At 34.8% G+C, this 22,582-nt stretch overlaps 1 protein-coding gene and 1 long non-coding RNA gene across 3 annotated transcripts in view; both read right to left on the minus strand.

Annotated features, from left to right (window-relative positions):
• Window positions 1-22,582, minus strand: part of tfpia (tissue factor pathway inhibitor a) — a 63,905-nt gene that overhangs the window by 8,512 nt on the left and 32,811 nt on the right. For both annotated transcript variants that reach the window (NM_182872.2, NM_001309803.1), the window contains exons 3-5: window positions 3,352-3,522; window positions 1,189-1,254; window positions 877-945 (exon numbers count right to left, since the gene is read on the minus strand). In NM_182872.2, the coding sequence (NP_878292.2) occupies window positions 877-945; window positions 1,189-1,254; window positions 3,352-3,522 (306 nt within the window). The remainder of the gene's footprint in view (window positions 1-876; window positions 946-1,188; window positions 1,255-3,351; window positions 3,523-22,582) is intronic.
• Window positions 11,811-22,498, minus strand: LOC147835384 (uncharacterized). The gene is made up of 3 exons (XR_015499815.1): window positions 19,921-22,498; window positions 13,185-14,882; window positions 11,811-12,843 (listed from the first exon to the last, which is right to left on the minus strand). It is a non-coding gene; the product is annotated as an uncharacterized LOC147835384 (long non-coding RNA).

A 22,582-nucleotide genomic window follows, 5' to 3' on the forward strand; every position in this document is an offset into this window, starting at 1 on the left:
TGGTTCTTTTTCTACATCCCATAAACTATAGGGTCTTAAACAGTAAGCAAAGACCAGTATTTACGTTTTTAATGATTAAAATTACATTCAATTATAAATTAAATTATTAACATTTTTGAGAAAAAATGTAATTTAAATACATTAAAAAAAATTAATTATTAAAATATTTAATTCAATCAATTTATTTATTTATTATATTTTTAAATTATGTATTTTAGTATTAATGTTTAGTATTAATACATTTAAATTAGTGTTATATAGTGTCTTGATCTTATCATGAGCTGAGGGTACAATTTTGTTCCTATAGGGAAATAAAATATATAATTGTACCTTTAAAGGTGCCAAATTGGTCCTTTACGGTACAATTTTGTATCCAAATGTGCTATAAAAGGTACAAAAATGTACCTTTCAAACCTAAATCTGGACATTTGTACCTTTATAGCCCATTTGGGTACAAAATTGTACCCTAAAGACCAATATGGGACCTTTAAAGGTACAATTTTATATTTTGTTCCCTCTAGGAACAAAATTGTACCCTCATTGTACCTTTTTTTCTGAGAGTGTATAAGAAATGTTTTATAAGAACATTTCAGTCAGCATTTAGTGTTTTTTATTTTCTTGCACATGAACTTGTCAAAAACAGATTTGCACAAAAAAAAAAAAAAGAGTTGCGTATTATCAAATTGACACATTTGATCTCTGTGGCAGACAGGGGTGTCCTGTGGAGCAGAGAGCAGATCTGAACTGTCCAAATAAGCAGAAGGAGGCAAAAAAAAATGTCTGCTCCGCCGCCAGCTGGACTCAGACAAACAGACTGTCTGACAACACCACACAGCTGTCTCCAACCCATGTGTGTGTGAGGTGTGCAACTCTCACCTGCTTCCTGTTTAGCTGGTTGGGAGACTCTCCTCAGCGCTGAATGGGATGAGTTCAAATGAGCATCATCTAAAAATAAACAAATAAATGAAGGGAACATGAATCACAAATAATATTCAGGTGTACGACATTAACAGAACAGCTCTGGGGAAAAAAGACCACTTATCACAGTTATTATCACTTTTCTGGATTTGCCTTTAATAGATACATATTCTGAGTAAAATCGTGTTTTAGGTTATAAACTACTGGTGATTTCTTCACAATTGCAAATAAGAACATTATCATTTAGAGTTGACAATAGGTCAGTCTCACCATGTATAGCAGGAGATTCTATCACAGGTTTGGCTTCCTCTTCCTCTGACTTTAATACAGCGGTAACTAAAAAGAGGGCACAAAATAGACAGCATGACTTTTTGTTGGTGTTGTTGTTGATGTCCTATTGTGCTGACAGTCTTTCTTTCTCAAACAACATTAACACACTTCACATCTGGATTAGTCCAGGCTTAAAACAGGCTTCAAAACTACATCAACTAACTATTTAGCAAGTGATACAAAAATCTGCCAAGAAAAATATTAAATTCAAATTAAGGGTCTAATATTTTAAATCACTTTTGTTAAAATAAAATAACAAAATATGAGTTAAATATTCCAAATGAAAACACATATTCCAAAAGGTTTTATTTTAATAAATAAAAACACATAATAAAAATTTTTAATATATACCGTTGAAGTCAGAATGATTAGCCCCCTTTTGATTTTTTTTCTTTTTTAAATATTTCCCAAATGATGATTAAATGATTAATTTTCACAGTATGTCTGATAATATTTTGTCTTCTGGAGAAAGTCTTATGTGTTTTATTTTGGCTAGAATAAAAGTAGTTTTTAATTTTTTAAACACCATTTTAGGGACAAAATTATTAGCCCCTTTAAGTTTTTTTTTTTTTTTTTTTTTGATAGTCTACAGCAGTGGTTCTCAAAGTGGTGGTCGCGGGACAATGAAGGGGGGTATTATTATTATTGTTTTTATTATTATTATTACTATTAGCAGTATATATAATATACTGGATATAACTTTTTTTGACCACACTTAATATTGTTTATTTATTTGGTTGCTGGAAAATAGAACAGAATTCAGAAATAGTTTTGAAACAAATCTTTTTGCTTAACAAACTAAATTAAATATGTAGGCAAAAAGATGTCTTCAGTGGAGTGCGTACAACATCATTTCCTTATCTACAAAAGGAGTAAAGTAAAGAGTAAAAGTAAAGAGAAAGTAAAGATGCAGAATGGAGGAGACTCGTTCTTTGTCCTTGCACAGATGTTCTGTTTAACTGTTTTCTTGCTAGTGAAGTGTTCAGTTTTTCCACTTGCAAAGTCGCCATGTAAATAGCAAATGCACCATGGCGTAACACAACTGATTCTTTAAGAGAATGGGAGATGAGACTCAGATTGGTTTAATGCACAATACGTTCGAAACACATCCATAACTCATTAAGAGAATAAGCACAACCCTGTCAGACCACGCATCAGGGCGCAAAGCATATATTTCCATCTTTAAAATAACATTTGGACATTCCTTTAGAATTTAATCTTTGCGTCTAGATCATTAAAATAGAGCCCTAGATCTCATAGTTTTTATTTTAACTAAGATTTTAATTATGTGTTTAAATCAACAAGTTATATTATACACTTATTAAAAATGTATAAATGTATTCATTTAGGGCAACAGAACCAAAATACATTTTCTAGAATCATATTTATAAATAAAACATAATAGCCAATTTGACAATGTGACACCTTAATGGGAAGCAGCTTTTTGCCCTTATATATTAGACAATTTAATTGTGTGTTAGCCTAGATTAGTAAACCACATTTTATTGTTGGATATTTTTTTTTAAAGATGATGTGTTTCCAGTAGTCCATTCTGGATAATGCTTAAAAACCTGTTTTTTTTTTAACTCTGGCTCCACTTAAAGATTTAAATATCAATATTTAAAAGGCCTTTTTGAGTGCAGAAAACCTTTTTAGTTTGTTTCCACCTTTTCTCTGACCTCGAGGCCAGTGTTGCCTCTGTCTCTTTAAGACATCTGTCTAAACATCCTCCTCACATGTGAAATAAGATACAGTGTTCTGCTTTCCCAACACAAATGCTGTCAGCTCTAATACAGATTTAACCATTGCATCCTTTAAAAACAATTTGATTCCTAATACTATGACCTCTTTAATGCTATTTCAACTTTTCAACATCGGCACTAAGACTCGAATAAATAAATAAATAAACAAATAAAATGCACCCAGCTGCATTTGGGTCTAAATGAAAAGTGTTAATTGTACTTGGGAATGACGGGTATGGAGCTCATAATACTAAAGAGCTCTAATCTTTGTCATGCAGATGTCTTTAATTACAGGCCTTGTATAAAAACAATATGTCATTACTGAAAATTGCAGAGAGGAGAAGTGTTTGCTGGTACATACGCTGACATCTCTGTTGGCATGCTTTTATGGTCTTGAAGTTGTTGGCGTTCCCAAAGCATCCACCATAAAAGAACTGTTTGCATTCCTGGCTCTTCTGATCAAAAAAATAGCGAGGCACCAGTCCTCTACATGGCCCCGGCTCATCCTCCAGATGACATGGACTTTTATTCTCTATGAAAACAAGCAAAAAGATGAGACAGACCATAAATCGTGTACTGCTTTATTTATAACATCTTTTTCATTAGCTTTAAACTTGATTTCACCAACTTTTTCAGAATTCTGATATATGTCAGAGCTGCTGCACAATATATAATTTCAGCATCGATATCGAGATGTGCATAGTCACATCACAGGATCTGCAATGTTGAGTTGGGATTGTAATTAATCAGAAAACACTGAATTTTTAGGCCTGCATGTGACTATTAGGGTTGGGCGATGTCGACCAATTTGCCATCATACGATGTCTTGTATGAAACATCATGATGGATAATGGCATTGTCGTCGTAGTTGGTAGTGAATTAATTATTTATGAATATTTAATTAACTCATATTGAATTAATTATTTGTAGCCTACCGTTTCATACCTGACCCGCATGGTCTTTGTTTTACCCATAACCATATCATTAATAAATAAAAATAAGATACACACAAATTACAGCAGATATTGTTGGTTGGGATGAATAGGCAGAGTGATCTGTGTTGTCATAATGACGTCGACAAACTTGCTTGGTAAAAAGGTGCACAGCCAACAGCAATCAACCAACAGTATCTGAGGTTTTTACAAAAATGACTAAGTACAAGCGTGAAAGCGAAAGATTGAAGCAGTGTTCTGATGCTGACACATTACCTAATAGATTCAAAATACTAAGTACTAAGTTATTAAATAGAGACAAGATTAGTTAAATATCATATTTACTAACTGTAGTGAGACGCCATCCAGCGGTACATCGTTGATAAACTGTTCGATGTGTACTGCTCTCTGGGGTTTTGTGCTTAAAGGACCCAATGACAGCTGTAGCTCAGACGCGCACATACCAGAGGGTCACGTGATGTTCGTTTTCAGCAGTATATATGTGAGGGTGGGCTTTTATGTAATGCTAGGTCTAACGCCATTGTTGACGTGGTTCGTTTTCATTCTAAAATTCCATTATAAAACTAAAGACTGATTTATACTTCTGTGACAAGCGCACATATGTGTTCCGGCACAGCCTACGCATAGTTGCATAGCCCTCGCCATGGCCGTCAGTGACGCTGATAATAAGATTGTCACACTATTAATAAATGTATTATTCTCCCTTTCACCCTCTGCACTCCAATCAGAACCGTCCTTTCATTATTGAAGACAGGGCAGTAACATTTAAAGCCAATAGATGAAGAGACTTTTCCCAATCATATTTGCATAGAGAGGCGAAGCAGTAGCGCAGTAGGTAGTGCTGTCGCCTCACAGCAAGAAGGTCGCTGGTTTGAGCCTCAGCTCAGTTGGCGTTTCTGTGTGGACTTTGCATGTTCTCCCTGCGTTCGCGTGGGTTCTCTTCAGGTGCTCCGGTTTCCCCCACAGTCCAAAAACAAGCGGTACAGGTGAGTTGGGTAAGCTAAATTGTCCGTAGTGTATTTGTGTGTGTGTGTGTGTGTGTGTGTGTGTGTGTGTGTGAATGTATGGATGTTTCCCAGAGATGGGTTGCAGCTGGAAGAGCATCCACTGCGTAAAAACTTGCTGGATAAGTTGTTGGCTCATTCTGCTGTGGCGACTGCTGATTAATAAAGAGAATAAGCCGACAAGAAAACGAATGAATGAATGAATTTGCATAGAGAGTTATTAAAAAAGGTTAACACACTAAACTGGTACTGTACAAAAGCTTGCTGCAATACAACTGTAACATTCATTAACTAACTGTGGGTTACAATAATATGCATTGAATATGCATTAAGAACTTAATCTGGATAAATTGAAATGTTTTTTAGATTTTCCATAGATTTTAAAATAGTTGATTCTTGGCCAAATAGTGTACAATCATAACAAACAAACTATACATTAATGGAAAGCTTATTTACTTGTTTTGTGGTTCAAAACACATTTGTCCATGTTTTCTGCCGTTTATTTTATGCTCAGAGTAATCTCTGAACTGAAATTAAATAAATGAATACGGCATACATTAATTACAACACAGGAGGCATTTGAAACTATGAAATATTAACATGGGTATTGAGTGATTAACCTAGGAAATATTGGAATTGAATATTACTCTTGGAGAAAGCAGCTTGACCGTCCCCTTAACCGATATCCTGGCCATAAGCCACGCAGACGCCGGAGTGATTGATATATTTTAGCTCCATCTACAGCGCATACCCTGTTGATAAATTAATGGCCAGATTCCAAGGTTCCACAGATTAAAAAAATCACTTAATTTCCTGCCGCGTTCTTTTTTTGCCCTGTAATGCAGAATGTTATTTATGGCTGCTGCTAATTAAAATATTTCACTTAAGTGGTTATTCATCATGGAGAAAGGCAGCTTTTAATCCAATCAGCTGTGAGAAATCATCAAGGCATTTTGTTTTTCCTCTCTTCTTTCAGATAAATCGGATTTAGAAGGAACGATGAGTTGCACTAACCTGACCATAAATGTCACGCAGTCACTATACACATGGAAGCTTTTGGATATTATTCATTGTTAATTGCTGGATCACTTACTACTTGAAAGTGTTTAAAATGTGATTATGTTGAGGGAAAACAACTTTAAGCAAGCAGATGATGAAATACGATTTTTTTAAAGAAAAAAAATGCAGTTTTTTATGTTTTAAAATTACACCCAATGATTTCAATGGTAAAAAAAGAAATAAATAAAAGTGCTACATTAAAAATCTGTAACCTGGTTAACAGTTAAAGTTTACTTAATATATGTGCTGAAAAACAGTAAATATTCACTTTTCCTGAATTCCCCCTTAACACTTCACATTTTAAGCTGTTTTTGTTGATATTATAATGGTTCTTCTTAGTTTTTTTTTTCTCACCAGTTATAAACATTAAAGTTTTGTTACATGTAATGATGATTTATCCCAGCAGGCACAGGACGTCAACATGATGTCAGATTGACGTTGTACCCCAACATTGTGAGGACATTGCATTTTGTTTGGAAAGGTCCAACCTATAATCAACCAAATATCAACGTCTAATGATGTTACAGCTTGACGTCTATCAGACATTGAATTTTGGTTGCCAACCCTGATAAATAAATGTCAATATTTGATATCAATATGACATTGGATTTAATGTTGGATCCATGTTGGATTTTGATCACTTCCCAACACATTCATTCATTCATTTTCCTTCGGCTTAGTCACTTTATTCATCAGGGGTTGCCACAGCAGAATGAACTACCAACTTATTCAGCATATGTTTCACACAGCGGATGTCCTTCCAGCTCCAACTCAGTACTGAGAAACATCCATACACACTCACATTCACACACTGACACTACGACCAATTTAGTTCATCCAATTCACCTACAGCACATGTCTTTAGAGCACCCGGAGGACAACCACGCGAACATGTTGAGAACATGCAAACTCCACACAGAAATGCCAACTGACCCAGTCCTGACTTGAACCTGAGGCCTTCTTTCTGTGAGCCACCTTGTTGCCACTTTCCAACACAACCTAAAATAAACCAAATATCAATGTCATCTGACGTCGTTGTCGGACGTCAAAATAACGTTGTTCTTAGATGCTGGCTAGACATTGAATTTTGGTCACCTGACATCACGATCTAAATCTAACCTAATATTAATGTCTCATGACATTGTGTGCCTGCTGGGATGTTTACTGGATTGTTACCATGATGGTGTTTAGTAGTTGTGTGAATGACACTAAACAACTTTTCCCACAAGAAGAGAAGCATGCAAATATATAGAAGGTGCTCAGTGACATTCAGAAAACTACTAAACACCATCATGGTAACACAGACTTCATGGTTATTGTCTTTGTAACAAAAACTAATTTGTGCAGATGTTAATACTTCAAAACATTGGTGTTTGACTATAAATAAATGAAATACATCTACAGAAAAACGTAAAAATTATCACTGTTTCACTGAAGAATGAATGATAAGTGACGTTACAGCAAAACTCCACCTGTTAATATCAGTTGTGTATATATGCTGGAGTCAGGAAATGTATGTTGGTTGCGAACCTCTTGAATGTAGTTCTTGTATTGCTTTGGGGTTACGTAACCCAGAGCTCTGTCATGGAATTATTCATTTGTCTCTATTAAATTACTAATATTTTTGGCATTGAAGAAAACCCTCTCTAGACCTTTACTTATTGAACACGCATAGAATTGTCTTGATAATCCAACACTACTTTAATTTTAATAAATTATTTTTTAAAGATAATAAAATAAATTAACAAGTAACTCGCATTACATTTTCAATAAAGTAACTCAAATATTAGATTAGATTCAACTTTATTGTCATTACACATGTACAAGTACAATGCAACGAAATGCAGTTTAGGTCTAACCAGCAGTGCAATAGCAGCAAGTGCAGGATACAGGAATAAGTTATAAAGTGCAGTTATAGAAAACTATGGTGATATTTACAGATGGACGTACTATGAACATTATATACAGGTTGGATAAGCTATGAACAGATTTACAATATACAGTATGAATATATGTGCAGGTTGCTAATAATAATCAGTAGTGTGCAGATAGATAAACATGATTACAAGTGTATATGTTACAATATATATATATATTTACAGGTTGCTATTAATAATCAGTAGTATGCAGATAAATAAGCATGATTACAAGTGTATATGTATAGTGGGTGTGTACATAATTACAAATGCCCATATGCAGTGTGTCACCGACTCGGTCCCAGTCATTCCCCTCGCTGGCCAGCAGAGGTCACCATCTCCGGACTTCTAACCATTACGTCATCCATTCACCTGATCCCAGCACACCTGTTCTCCATTCCACTAATGACCCACGTACCACATATAAGCAGCTCACACACACACTTCAGTGCGAAGTCTTGTTTAGCCCCGGCCAGCATTTCTGAGCGTTCTATCCTGCCTGATCTCCCGTTTACCACTTCAGCCTGTTTCACGACTCTGCTCTGTCTTCAGCCTGCCCTCGACCAAAGCCTGTTTCCTCGGACTCTGATTCTCGCTGCATGCCCCTGACCAAAGCCTGTTACATGGACTCTGAATCACGCTGCCTGCCTCTGACCCAAGCCTGGTAATCACACTGTGTCTGTTATCTGCTACGTCTCCCTTGATGTGTATGTTGTATGTCCGCACAACCGTGCGAGTTGTTGATGTTTAAGTGTGACTTAATAAATACTGCAAAATGGATCCCTCCGTGTCAGTCTCCCCGTTACACAGTGGGTATGTACAGTTCAATAAGTAAACAGTTCAATGTGGTGCAGTGAATGTGCAAATTTTAAACGTGCAAATCTTAAACAATGCAGTTATTGCGAGGTGTTTAAGTTAGAGGAGAGTGGGGGGTGTATTGGGGGGGGCAAAAGAGTCAGTGTGGGGCAGTTCAGGAGGGAGACAGCTCTGGGGAAAAAGCTGTTCCTCAGTCTGCTGGTTTTTGTTACCATTACTTATTTTTAAAAGAAAACCGTTACTTTAGTCGTTACTTAGAAAGGTAATATTATTACGTAACTCATGTTCCTTGAAATGCGTTAACCCCAACACTGTTTGTTTAGGATATATACTGTACCTTTTCACTTTGATTCCAATGCCTTATTATTAAATTGTTAAAATGACTATAATTAAAGAGTTTACAATGACAATAGTATCAATTATATTTTGGTGCAATATATCGAAAAAAAAAAGAAAGTGTGACAGGGCAAAACCTGGATTTTTATTTTTTACTGTAAATTTATTTTCTTACAGTGCACTGACTTTGACTGAAAATCACAGCTATTTTAAATATGTATTGTTTTCCCAAAAAGTCCAAAAGGTTGATTATCTATAGGAGTTCTGAATATTGTTAGCGTAGGGCTGGGCTTATTTTCCATATTAAACGATAACAATATATATTTCAATATAAGTTGTTAATGCATCCAGATTTAAGTGAAGTTTATTCATAAACTAATTTCGAGAGGATCACGTGCTTATGATTTATCACGTCCAGTCTCGTATTTGCTAATCACTAATCTTCCAATCATATGAGCCCTAAGGCACCATAAATAGCCTCAGTTTTCAGTTCACTTTATCTTCGTTTGGAAGAAACCCCCCTCCTCCCCTATTCTCCTCCTTTACCTGCGATTGGGCGGCACGGCGGTCCAGTGGTTAGCACTGTGAACCACACAGCAAGAATACTGCCGGTCCTAGTTCTATTGGACCGGTGAGTGTTTCTGTGGGGAGTTTGTATGTCCTTCCCGTGTCCGCGTGGGTTTTCCCCGGGTTCTCCGGTTTCCTCCCACCATCCAAAGACATTCAACATACATAACAATCAAGCTTGTCTAATTCCTTACGTTCCCTTAGCTACAGCAGCAGGGGAGTTCTGAGATCCACCGAGCTCGGGCTCCCTTCTTGCTCTGCCAACGGGAGGAAGCCCCGGGCTCGAGGAGCCCTTGAGCTCGGGGCTCTCTCCCGGGACAGCATGCCAAATAAGCTTTGTAAATCATCAGCTAAGTGTAAACTCTTGAAAAGAGTATTCCAACAATGACTGAATCCACAAATTAGAGAGACCATTACATGGCATAACATATTTTCTGCCGTTAAAGTTTGACACACTTTTAGATCCATATTGTTGCACATTTCTGCTGTTTGGATCTTGGATCACTTATTTTCTTTTCGGTTTAGTCCCTTTATTAATCTGAGGTAGGGCTGTGCAATTAATCGAAAATCAGATTTCGAGTTTGGACCGTCAACTTATCCAGCATATATTTTTTACGTAGCGGATGCCCTTTCAGCTGCAACCCACTCCAACTCACTGGGAAAGCACTTAGATCATAATAGAGTAAAAAAAAGTCCAGAGCTTATCATAGTTATTGACATAAATTTTATCGTGTTAATGACTAGATAAAAGTTACATGCAAAATGACAACTAGCACACATCAACCCCTTATTCAATTTCCACAGTGTTTACACGATGAAGTGGGAGAATCCATCATGCAGCCCTAAACTCACTGCATTAGATACGGTGTTCTGATACTCTGCGTCCCAGACAGTCGTCCTGACCGGGAGCTGCAGACGAATGCTAATTAGGCCAAGCAAATGACCGCTCGCATTCTGCATTGATCAAAAGTTCACATTCACAAGGACATTTAATGAATGAAATTAAATAGGCTACATTTAAATGCTACGAATGGATTATGCAATTGGAAATAGCCATAGTCAATATTCTTCTACTTCTAGAGAAGTGCAGATGGGATGCATCTAAAAACACTTACCAAAATGAATAATTCAAAACCACTGTTCTCCTGAATGGCCTCTTGGGTGTTTTTTTTTTTTTTTAGGGGAAGGAGATTATATTGATGCCTGGCTAGTGTCTTTCATTCTATATATAATTTACTCACAAGGACAGGGGAGAAAAGTGTGGTGCTGGTGCAATGTGGCGTCATGTGCGATACAAGTCAAACAAACAGATTGCAATTCCATTTACTACCACCAGAGGCAAACAAAAATATAAAATAAAAGCTATACAAAGTAATTATTTAGTGAGTGCAAAAATGAAAATGCAGGCTAGTAGCCAGGGGAGGTTTGGGTAGTTCAAAAGACCCCCCCCCCCCCCCCACTGACAAATTTCTAGAGTTTTTCCCATACATGAGCTCATTTCTCCTATTTTGACTACTATGCCATAATAAATTGTCAAAAGAATCCATGGAAAAGGGCTTTAAGACCAAGCAGAATCCTATGTTGGCTGTCGGTTAAGAATTTTGGATGCTGAATTTGGCATGGCATGACTTCCCTTTCTGAAGTCACACCATGCCAAATTCGACATCCCAAACTTTGAAGTTGAATGCGCTGGCCAGTCTGTTATTTGCATAACAAATGACAATCGGCCACAGTTTTTAATTTAAAAATTAAACAGATTCCTATTTAATCCTAAAAATGAGTATTGCTTTTTATTTATTTATTCTAAATCTTAAGGAAATGTTTTTGGTACCTCAAAAAGTGTGGTTATGATGACTATCTGACAAGCTAATCCTGAAAAAAGCAAAAATAGTGCTTAACATGTCATTAAAATGCAGTATTTAAATCATATAACTAAATAGAAAATGAGGCAAATAACTGCAAAAAACCAACCCTTTCACCAGGCTGGCTATAGGCCTGAAAATGTACCAATTTTCCAAACGTTTGAGTTTAAATAAAAGAATAAGTTATTTTGAGGAATGTTAGAAGCTCATGACCATTGACTTTTCCCACAGCAGGAAAAGCAAATATTATCAGTTACAAGTTTACGACCTTTTTCTAAACCACTTCTTTTGTTTTAAAATTTTTTTACTAGACCCAAAACAATTTTCATTTGCTGCCACTAATAGCAAAGAAAATCACATTTAAAAGGATAGTTCTCTCCAAAATGAAAATTTACCATTTTTCCAAATGTTTAAGTCACTTTGTTTTTATTTCTATTTATTTATTTCATTCATTCATTAATTTTTTTTCCGGCTTAGTCCCATTATTAATCTGGGGTCATGACAGCGGAATGAACCGCCAACTTATCCAGCATATGTTTTACACAGCAGAGGCCCTTCCAGCTGCAACCCATCACTGGAAAATATGTATTTATTCATTCATTCATTCATTCATTCATTCATTCATTCATTTTACACAAAATAAGTTATTTTAAAGAAGGTTAGAAACTGGTTACAAGTTTCTGACCTTACTCTAAATCACTTCTTTTGTTTTCAATAGAAGAAAGAAACTCATGTTTTTTTGCTAGTCTCAAAGCATAATAGTCCATCCATGGCTCAAACAGACTGCGATTTCCCACAAAAGGCAAACAAAAATCAAATTTAAAGGGATAGTGCTCTCTAAAAAGAAACTCCCGTTTTTTTTTTTTGTTTTTTTTTTTTTTTTTTTTTTTGCTATTTTCAAAACATAATAGTCTAATCCTTGGCTCAAACAAATTGCAATTTCCATTTACAAAATAATTCCAACACATCACATTTAAAGGGATAGATGACCCCAAAAGTGAAAATGTACTTATTTTCCAAACGTTTTAATTTTGAAAAAAGAAAAAAAGAAAAAGAAAAAAAAAGTTGTTTTAAAGAAAAAAAAAAACGGGAACTAATGACTTTACCCTCCAATAGAAATCTTGGGTGTTTTTGGGGGGAGAATGGAGATTATATTGATGCCTGGCTAGTGTCTTTCATTCTATATATAATTTACTCACAAGGACAAGACAGAAGTGTGATGCACAAATCTTTTTATTTATTCTTGTTTTTTTTTTGTTTTTTTTGCTCGTCTTAAAACGAACAGTAATCCCATCCTTAATTTGCTCAAACAAACAGATTGCAATTTCCATTTACAGCCACTAGCAGCAAAAACAAAAATCACATTTAAACACTAAGTTCTCCTCAAAATGAAAATATACAAATTTTCTATAATGTTTTTGTTTGTTTGTTTGTGTGTGTGTTTTTTTAATATATTTTTTTTTACAAAAAATAAGTGATTTTGAAGTATGTTAGAAACTGGTAACCATTGACTTTTTCTTCCCATAGTCGGTTACAAGTTTCCAACCCTTTTCTAATTAACTTCTATTGTTTTTAATGGAGGGGAAAAAAAACTTTTTTATTTATTTATTTATTTATTGCTGGTCTCAAAACATAATAGTCCATCCTTGGCTCAAACAAACAGATTGCAATTTTCATTTACTGCCACAAGAGGCAAAATAAATCACATTTAAAGGGATAGTTCACATCAACAATTAAAATGTTCAAATTTTCCAAATATTTGAGTTTTTTCCTTTTCTTTTTTTTTACACAAAATAAGTTATTTTGAAGAATTTTAAGAACCGGTCACCATTGACTTTTTTCCTCTCATAGCAGAAAAAGCATATATAATGGAAGTCAATGATTACAAGTTTCCAATCATCACTTTTCTTGTTTTCAACTGAAGAAAGAAACTCACAGTTGGATGAGCTGTCCCTTTAGTATTTCAAAGGAAATATGTACACTGAAACTGGATCAGTGATATTTGATTGTCTTATTATTTTTCTGCCTCATAAACTCAAAAAAAAAAAAAATTATAAACCTCTTTTAGACTGCACTAACAATTTACTTCACTAGATGGAGACATTTATCATTGATTTGTACAGTGGTTTATGATTCATTGTTTACTCCACATATAATCAGTGATTCCCTTTGAATCTGAATTTTAAAATGCAGGAAGAGCTTAAATGCGAACAATGAGGCTACATTTAATTGTTGCCTTTTCATTTAGGCGATGCTTTTATCCAAAGTGACTTGCCAATTAGGTACATCAAAATGCGAGAGCCAAAAATACTCTCAGTACTGCAATGCAGAAAAGCAGAGATATGAATATAAAAATGCCTTTTGCTTTAGGGCAGTTTTGTGGTTAAGTACATTATGTACAGTTTCATGAAGAATTTCTATGATACCATTGCATTTATCCATGGATGATAAAATGTTTATGCTGAAAAAAAAGATGCTTTGGTTTATTAAGCAAGAATGTCCTTGTGGAATCTGAAATTTTAAGAGCTTTTGACCAAGAGGAGCGTGAAAAAAATCTCCATTAGTTCTTTGAGGACCAGATGTTATGAAGGGTCATTATCTTTAAAGGGTTAAAGTGACCCTTCTATTTCTAGAAACAACAAGTTTGGTGGCCACAGAAATTAGAAAACTGACTTGGCAGGGCTGAAAATAATCAGGAGCATGTGGAGAAGAGAGGCCAAAAATCCAAACACAGCAGTCAATTTCCTTTTCTCCATCCATAGGGGATCTTTGGCAATACTTTTGCAGGCATTTACGAGTGCTCATGTCCTTGGAGGTGTTTGTCCAAATGAGCTGCAAAGTTTCTGTTTCCCTCACTCTTTGCCTGTGGTGGGACCGAGGCTTGTTTAGTGGTCACATGACTGGGTCTGTTCTGTGCTGATTATTATGATGACCTCTCACAGGAGGCGACGTTGCAGGGGCTCGTCCAACTCACAGTGACCCCCACAGCAAAGTGTAATGAGATATGACTCATCCATGCAACCAAAACGCTGTAAATAATCTAATGTGGCCTGACTTTACCGTGAACTGCACATTTGTCCTCTTTTTAATGGGAAAAGGAGCTTGAATTCTATATTATTCTTCGAGAGATAATTGGATTGTTTTAATGGTATCTTTCATCTCCTTCATCTCAACCTTGGCTTCTTTCCACAAATTCCACTCAGCGATCTATGGTATGGATCTATGGTATATATATGGTATATATGGTATTTTTACTAAAGTAATGCCAATATTGAAGATTTACTTTTCTCTGTAGTAGAATTATTTGAATTCATCAAAGCTTTGTTTTGAAGGATCACAAACATGCATTTGTCCAAATATGGCTTTCCATTTAAAGATGCTGTACAGGTCCGTGTATCATCCGTTCATTTGATTATTCCTTTTATTACGGAAAACGAAACATCAGAAAAACCATGAATATTTCGTTTTTCTGTTTATTCTGTAGGCAGAAAAAACGGAAACTCATCTGTTATTCTGCTTATTAACTCAAAACGAAATATTAAAACAAACACAAAACCAAAACGAAATAATGAGTCAAAAAATGGTCCGTGTACGGTCCGTGTACATTTTGTTCATTTGTTTTCCATTTTCAAACGGAATAAAGGAAATGGAGAAAACGGCCGTTTTTCCGTTTTTCTTTTGCTCACGAGAAAACGAAAAAACGAGATTTTGGCTGGATTTTCGTTTTTTGGTTTAGGGTAGGAAAACGGATAAACGACTTTAAAATTCATTTTACACATGTAGGCGGTGCTGAAACGCCCACTTTCCTCTAATTGGTCAACCAAATCTGCGCTCGTGACGTCACCCTCAAAATAAAAGCCTTACACGCAGGCTTTTAATTATTATTATTTAATTATATATTAACTAAGTTTAAATATTCTATCATTTGAACCACACACAGTTAGCAGGCTTACATTCATTGCGTATGTATAAATTAAATAAAAACGTAAAGCAGTATTCTTAGACATTTGTCATTAAAATAAGGTCATAGTTCACTGCCAAGCTTCTTGCTGCTGTGCACCTGATGCTGAGCAAAGATAGCCATTTCCGAGGAGCACCTGGTTTGCATGGTTGTTTCAGAGCAAGGGCTTTATAATGATAATAATAATAATAATAATAATAATAATAATAATAATAATAATAATAATTATTATTATTATTATTATTATTATTATTATTATTATTATTATTATCAGTTACTAGTGTTTTTATTGTTTGGTGTGTGTTTTTTTCTTTTTAATAGTTGTTAGCAGAACCAGAATAAGAACACTTTGGGCCCTGCTATAAAAACAAAGGGTACCATTTGTTTTCATTTATTTCTTCCTATTTTAATTATATATTGTAATTATTTATTTGATAATTAATACTATTTTATTGCAACGCCAAAGTAGGCCTGTCTTATTATTATTTTTATTATTAAATTTGCTGTTATTGTAGGCTAGATGGCAGGCTTTAAATATTTTAAATAACATTTACTCATAACCTTACTAATTCCAGAGCCGAACCTAAAAAAGTTTAAGTGCAATAAGCCTGTACAATAAATGGAGCCGCAATGCATATTTCTAGCGCATTCTTTCACTCAACAATTATTGCTGGAATAATGAAATAAATTTCAAATTAACTAATTAAACACATTATAGTTGATTAAAAAAAATGTGTCTAGTAGTTCCGACAAACAGATGAGCTCGCTACATTTGCGTTGCGCTAATAATTTGACATTTGCTCTTCTTGAGAAAGTGCTAGAGCGGGCCCTGCTATTTCACATATAAGGTTAGTGATACATATTTTAAATTAGTATTGCACATTATTCATTCATTTTCTTGTCGGCTTAGTCCCTTTATTAATCTGGGGTCGCCACAGCGGAATGAACCGCCAACTTATTTAGCAAGTTTTTACGCAGCGGATGCCCTTCCAGCCACAACCCATCTCTGGGAAACATCCACACATACACACACACTAATAAAGTACAGACAATTTATCCTACCCAATTCACCTGTACCGCATGTCTTTGGACTGTGGGGAAAACCGGAGCACCCGGAGGAAACCCACACGAACGCACTACACTACTGAATTAGACACACAATCTCAAAAAAAAAAAAAACTTGATGCTTATTTACATTATCTAGTCATTTCTTACAAGGTAGGATCTGTTGTTGTATTATATATTTTCGTTTTAATATGCAAATAATTTTCTTTAATTTGTAATAGGCCTATTGTCCCTCATTGCATAAAATAATCAGCCTTTGTATTCAATATGTTTGTAAATTATCCATCCAGTTTGACGCAAGCTAAACAACATTTTGGCCTGTTTTGCTTATTAAATGAGTGATTTTCACGGAGAAACAAATCATCCATCCACACAGTTTTGTATAGGACCTGTGTGATCAAAAATATACACTTCATCATAGCCTAAAGGAAAATGTATCTGTTTAGAACCAATTTTGTGTTGTATAATTAAAAATATTAAAAATGCAATAAAAAAAAAAGGAATAACATTTGAAGTGCAATGCTTCAAAGATCCAATACGCTGCATGCAGAGCCAAAACAAAAACTGGTTTGTTTGTTTAATAAAATAATAATATGAAATTAAAGTGAAATAGTTCCATAACCTGTATTATAACTGTTGTCACCCTAGATGACAAATCATCCGTTGCGCCGGTCAGTTTCACCTTTAATCAAGAATGTGCCAGAACCAAATGAGAATATTTACAGATTACCTCGGAATGAGACCTCGGTCTGTGAAGGATGCAGAACACAGAAACTCGTTGAGAATCGAGATGCATGTTAGATGTTTTATATCCCTTTGGTATTGTAAATAATCAACAAGTTTTTATAGAGATTGTGTCATGTCTTTTCTTTGACGCACGCGCTGACAGCCCCGAAAAGGCGCCTTTATTTAGCCTGTAGCCTAAATAATAGTTTAGATTTTATAACATATAATGTTACATTACTTTAAATGTATAATGTTTTTTTTTAATATTTATGGATTATATAAAATATATAGTTTATATAAATGCGCTCTGATCATTCAAGGATCATAATGCGTTGCATATTCTTCTTATTCTTCATTATGCTTGATCCGTAAATTGTGTATTTTATAAACTGATCGTTTATAAGGACTAAGCTATTAATAACTGTAATTCCTCGAATGGAAAAGTCTTAATTAAAGAAAAAGAGAACTTAATTCGACATATGCATATAGTGCACTTATTTCTGCGCGAATCGCGCGCTTTACCGAATTACCTTTTTTATTTTTTATGCATTATAAATGCATCTGGCAGCACCGAAAAGAGCAAATGCCAAGTTATTAGCGCAGCGCACAGACAGCTAGCTCGTCTAGTCTGAACCAGGGGTTTTCAAACTATTCATTGCACACCGATCCCATTGCATTTTATTTAGTATAAACCACTTATTTAAAATTAATTAATTAAAAGGTGCGTACTCTCCAATACACCACTGTAGTGTCATAATATTTAATAATTATAATTAAGATAGACACCTGACCTCCATTTAATAAACAATTTATTTGCCATCCTCTGTTGATTTGAAGTTTAAAGTTTAAATCATTTATGTTAAACTTAAATTATTTAAAAACTTAAAAAGACTTAAATTTAGTCATTTAAGACATTTTAGGTCATAAGTTTACATACATTGACCGTTGCATTTAGTATAGGCCTATTCTGGTCTAAATAAGCTTTTTGCATCTTAGGTGTTTACACACACAAATTAAGCAGTTTATACGTACATTTAATGTTACTTTGAAATTACTTTTGATGCAATAAATAATCCTAAATAGTTGAAAGTGTTAACATATTCTTGAAATGTAGTTATTTTATAATATGAAATTTATTACTAAACAAAGTGAATCATTATGAATTTGCCAAGAAATAATCCACTTTACCACCGTAAAGCAATGCCCGACACTCACTAGAACGGTAGAACCTGGACTGTATGATATGTTCTGTATGTAAAATAGAGAAAATAAGCAAGATGCGCAGTCTCATGCAGCCTTAGTGAAATATAGCGCGTCACAGCAATGAACTAAAAATAAAACCACCCTTGAAATGCTGGCGATCTTAATTTTTTCAGCCTACACTGACTGAGAATAATGTTGCACTATTTTATTAACAAATAATTAGAATGTTTTTTTTTCCTTCAACACATTCATCATTACTTTTGCCTGTGTAAGTTTTTTGCGCGCGCTTGAGCGCGAAGGCATCTTTTTTCAGGTGCAAGATGCCACTTTGGGTGGCACCAGCACACTCTGCCACACCTGTGGCTATGTTCCTGCTACAATAATAATAACAACAACAACGACAAAATAATAACAAAAAATAATAATAATAAGACAGGCCTACTTTGACGTTGCAATAAAAAAGTATTAATTATCAAATAAATATTTACAATAGGCTAAAGGCATATATTAAATTAAAATAGGAGAAAATCCAATAGAAACAAATGGTACCATTTATTATAGCCCCATGCAGGGTCCATTGTGTTCTTACAACCATTAAATAACTAAGTAAATAATAATAATAACAATACTAATAATAATAGGCCTAATAATAATAATAATAATAATAATAATAATAATAAATTATTATTTTATACAGAGTAGGCTATTATTTAGGCCTACAATAGCTCTGAAACAATCATGTAAACCAGGTGCTGCTCGGAAATGGCTATCTTTGCTCTGCATCAGGTACACAGCAGCAAGAAGCTTGGCAGTGAACTATGACCTCATTTTAATGACAAATGTCTAAGAATACTGCTGATTTACGTTTTTATTTAATTTATACATACGCAATGAATGTAAGCCTGCTAACTGTGTGTGGTTCAAATGATAGAATATGTAAACTTTGTTTATATATATAATTAAATAATAATAATTAAAAGCCTGCGTGTAAGGCTTTTATTTTGAGGGTGACGTCACGAGCGCAGATTTGGTTAACCAATTAGAGGAAAGTGGGCGTTTCAGCACCGCCTACATGTGTAAAATGAATTTTAAAGTCGTTTATCCGTTTTCCTACCCTAAACCAAAAAACGAAAATCCAGCCAAAATCTCGTTTTTTCGTTTTCTCGTGAGCAAAAGAAAAACGGAAAAACGGCCGTTTTCTCAATTTCCTTTATTCCGTTTGAAAATGGAAAACAAATGAACAAAACGTACACGGACCGTACACGGACCATTTTTTGACTCATTATTTCGTTTTGGTTTTGTGTTTGTTTTAATATTTCGTTTTAAGTTAATAAGCAGAATAACAGATGTTTCCGTTTTTTCTGCCTACAAAATAAACAGAAAAACGAAATATTCATCGTTTTTCTGATGTTTCGTTTTCCGTAATAAAAGGAATAATCAAATGAACGGATGATACACGGACCTGTACAGTATGTAAGTTTTACACTCTTCTAAACCATAAAATACCATAATATGTTTGCAGATATTTAAGAAACCTACTAAGTGAACATACTTGTTTATCTGAAAATCAGTGCTGAAGTCAGTTATTCTGCTTTGTAAATGTGCGTTATGTGCCGAAACGTCTGTCTTTGTTTGGTCATTTAACCTGCCCACTGCCAGTTTAGCCAATTATATTTCAGCTGCCCGGGTTGCCTTTGTGTATTTCGTTTATTCATTCAGAAAGACTCTCAAATTATGCACCTGCATCCAAAACTGTGACCTCCGGTGGACAGTAGTAGAGTTCCACACGAGGTGGTTAATAATTAGCAAATAATATAAATTACAAATGTAAACATTAGGTGAGCAGGATACATTGTAACCCCGTGTCCTAACAACACGCCACGTGGCCAGATTTGCAGTGATAAGCAATTTGGCTGATTGCGCCCTACACAACACGACAGAAATATACATACAGCCTTTCAGAAGCACAGAATAGTGCACTTACTGCACTCTAACAAAATAGTAAAGTTTATAATTTAATAATACATATTAAACCTCTTTAATAATGATTGTAAATTAATTGCACATGCTGAATCACTGATGTGTGTTGGTTCGCACAGTTCTAAAGTTAAATTTCAAACAGTTTACTGTATTTTCAGGATCTGAGGTGAACTATCTGCTGCTGCTTTCAGTAGTATGCCAATAAATGTCAAGTAAAATGATATTCAAACTCACATTGTTAGCATTTAACACTGAATAAAGCACACAAGGTGTACCTGAGGTGATCGTTGCAGTTTTCTGTTGTTCAGCTGCAAGAAGCTGTTTCTAAAATATAAATTTCAGGTGTTGGTTAGGACAAAAACTCCTTTTAATATGGAAAATATTCCTTTGTCCGACACGGTTTAAATCTGCCTTTAGGCTTGGCAGTCAGGCCCACTGCTTTTGTTTGTTGTCAATCTGGCAATCGGTGCTAGCTTGTGTTTTGAACCAAGCATGCAATATCTAGTTCAACCACTGGGTGTGAAACTTACATCCTGCACCTTTACACACACAATAATGTCTTTGTTTAAAAGCATTGATGACTTCTTAACAGATCCTTGACAATTTTCAATCTCAAATTAGTCTTATACAATATAATTTTCTTTACAATATAATTTAGTTTAAGTCATAAACAACACTTTTTTTACTGAACTCTCAGAAATAAAGGTACAAAACCTGTCACTGGTTACATCTAATAACAATCTCTGTTACTATTTGTAAAGGTACATATTGTATTATTACTTAAAAGTACAAATGTGTTCCTCAAAGTACCTTAAAGGTACAAAAGTGTACCCTAAAGGTACTAATGTGCAGCTGTAAAGTACAAAAGTGTACTTTTTGAAAAGGTACAGCCGCAGCAACAGCTTTTGTACCTTTATTTCTGAGTGTGTAAACTAATCTTTAATGAGTTGTAATTTGCAGTAACACAGCAATGCATTACATTATTGTTTTTTATGGGCTGGTAATGAGCCGTTTGGGAGTCACTCCCTCATGGTGAACTTTTCACTGTTCCCATAAAAGTATATGCTGTGTTGTAATGCATCTAAAATCTATGATTATAAAACAAACAGTTCTGGTTTTGGGTCCCGATTGGTCAATACAACATTCCAGGCGTAGTAAAGTACAGATATGACGTGCAATGTCCACATAACTCTGCTGCACCCATTCGCAAACGTGCTGTTATTGTTTACATGCCAAAGACTTTTTTTTTCTTTTCTTTTGTCATTGCAGAACTGTAACTATAATTCACTCATTAGTTAAGACAATCTTTCTAATTTATTTGTCTACAAATAAAATGTATGTTTTATTTTAGATTTAGTTTCAGTTTTAGAATGCTGAAAAAAACAATCACTTTAATAGTACTTTCAACCAAGCGGCAACCTCCCGCTCTCCCTTGTGAAGCTAATGGAAAGGAACTAAAACTGCAATTTACTGAAATTCCGCTAGTCCTGGCTCCAAAATAAAGCAGATTTCTATTGAGCCCACTGTTAAAATGGCCAACTTTACAGCAGAAAAAAGGTGTTTGCAGCTTGGTACAAAAAACGATTTGGTTCATTTAGCTAATATTACCCTTCATAACAACTGTAAGGGGGGTTGAATTTTTTTATAACTCATTCAATTTGTTTATATTAAGTGCTTAATTAAAGGTGTGGCCAATTGAGTGACAGGTCTTGCGTCACTTCACCTCAGCTGATTCCGGCTGATTAGCTGCTGAACTCGGCATGTACATCATATTTTTCTGGTGTTTTTTGTGGCTTTACATAGTTGCTTTTTGGAATTATTTTTTACAATTATCAGGTGACATGGCATGCTGTGTGCACTTAATTGTGCTCACAAACTATTCAAGTTGCCTCCATTTCCCAGGTGAGTGAAATTATATACTTATATACCATCTCAATGAATGTATTTGTTTTAGCTCATGCTCCGCCTCTTTGCCCTTGTTTGGTATCCCCCGGTCATGCAATGACTCATGAACAAAATGGCGACAGTTGGCCACGCATACTTGTAGCTTCTTTTGCGTTCTTCAAAAACCTATGGGTGACGTCACGGATAATACCTTCATATCTTTTACATTCTATTGAAAATACTTATTAATTCTTACTATC

Source organism: Danio rerio, chromosome 9 (assembly GCF_052040795.2).
Source record: "Danio rerio strain M-AB ecotype USA chromosome 9, GRCz13ab, whole genome shotgun sequence".
Lineage (NCBI taxonomy): Eukaryota > Metazoa > Chordata > Actinopteri > Cypriniformes > Danionidae > Danio > Danio rerio.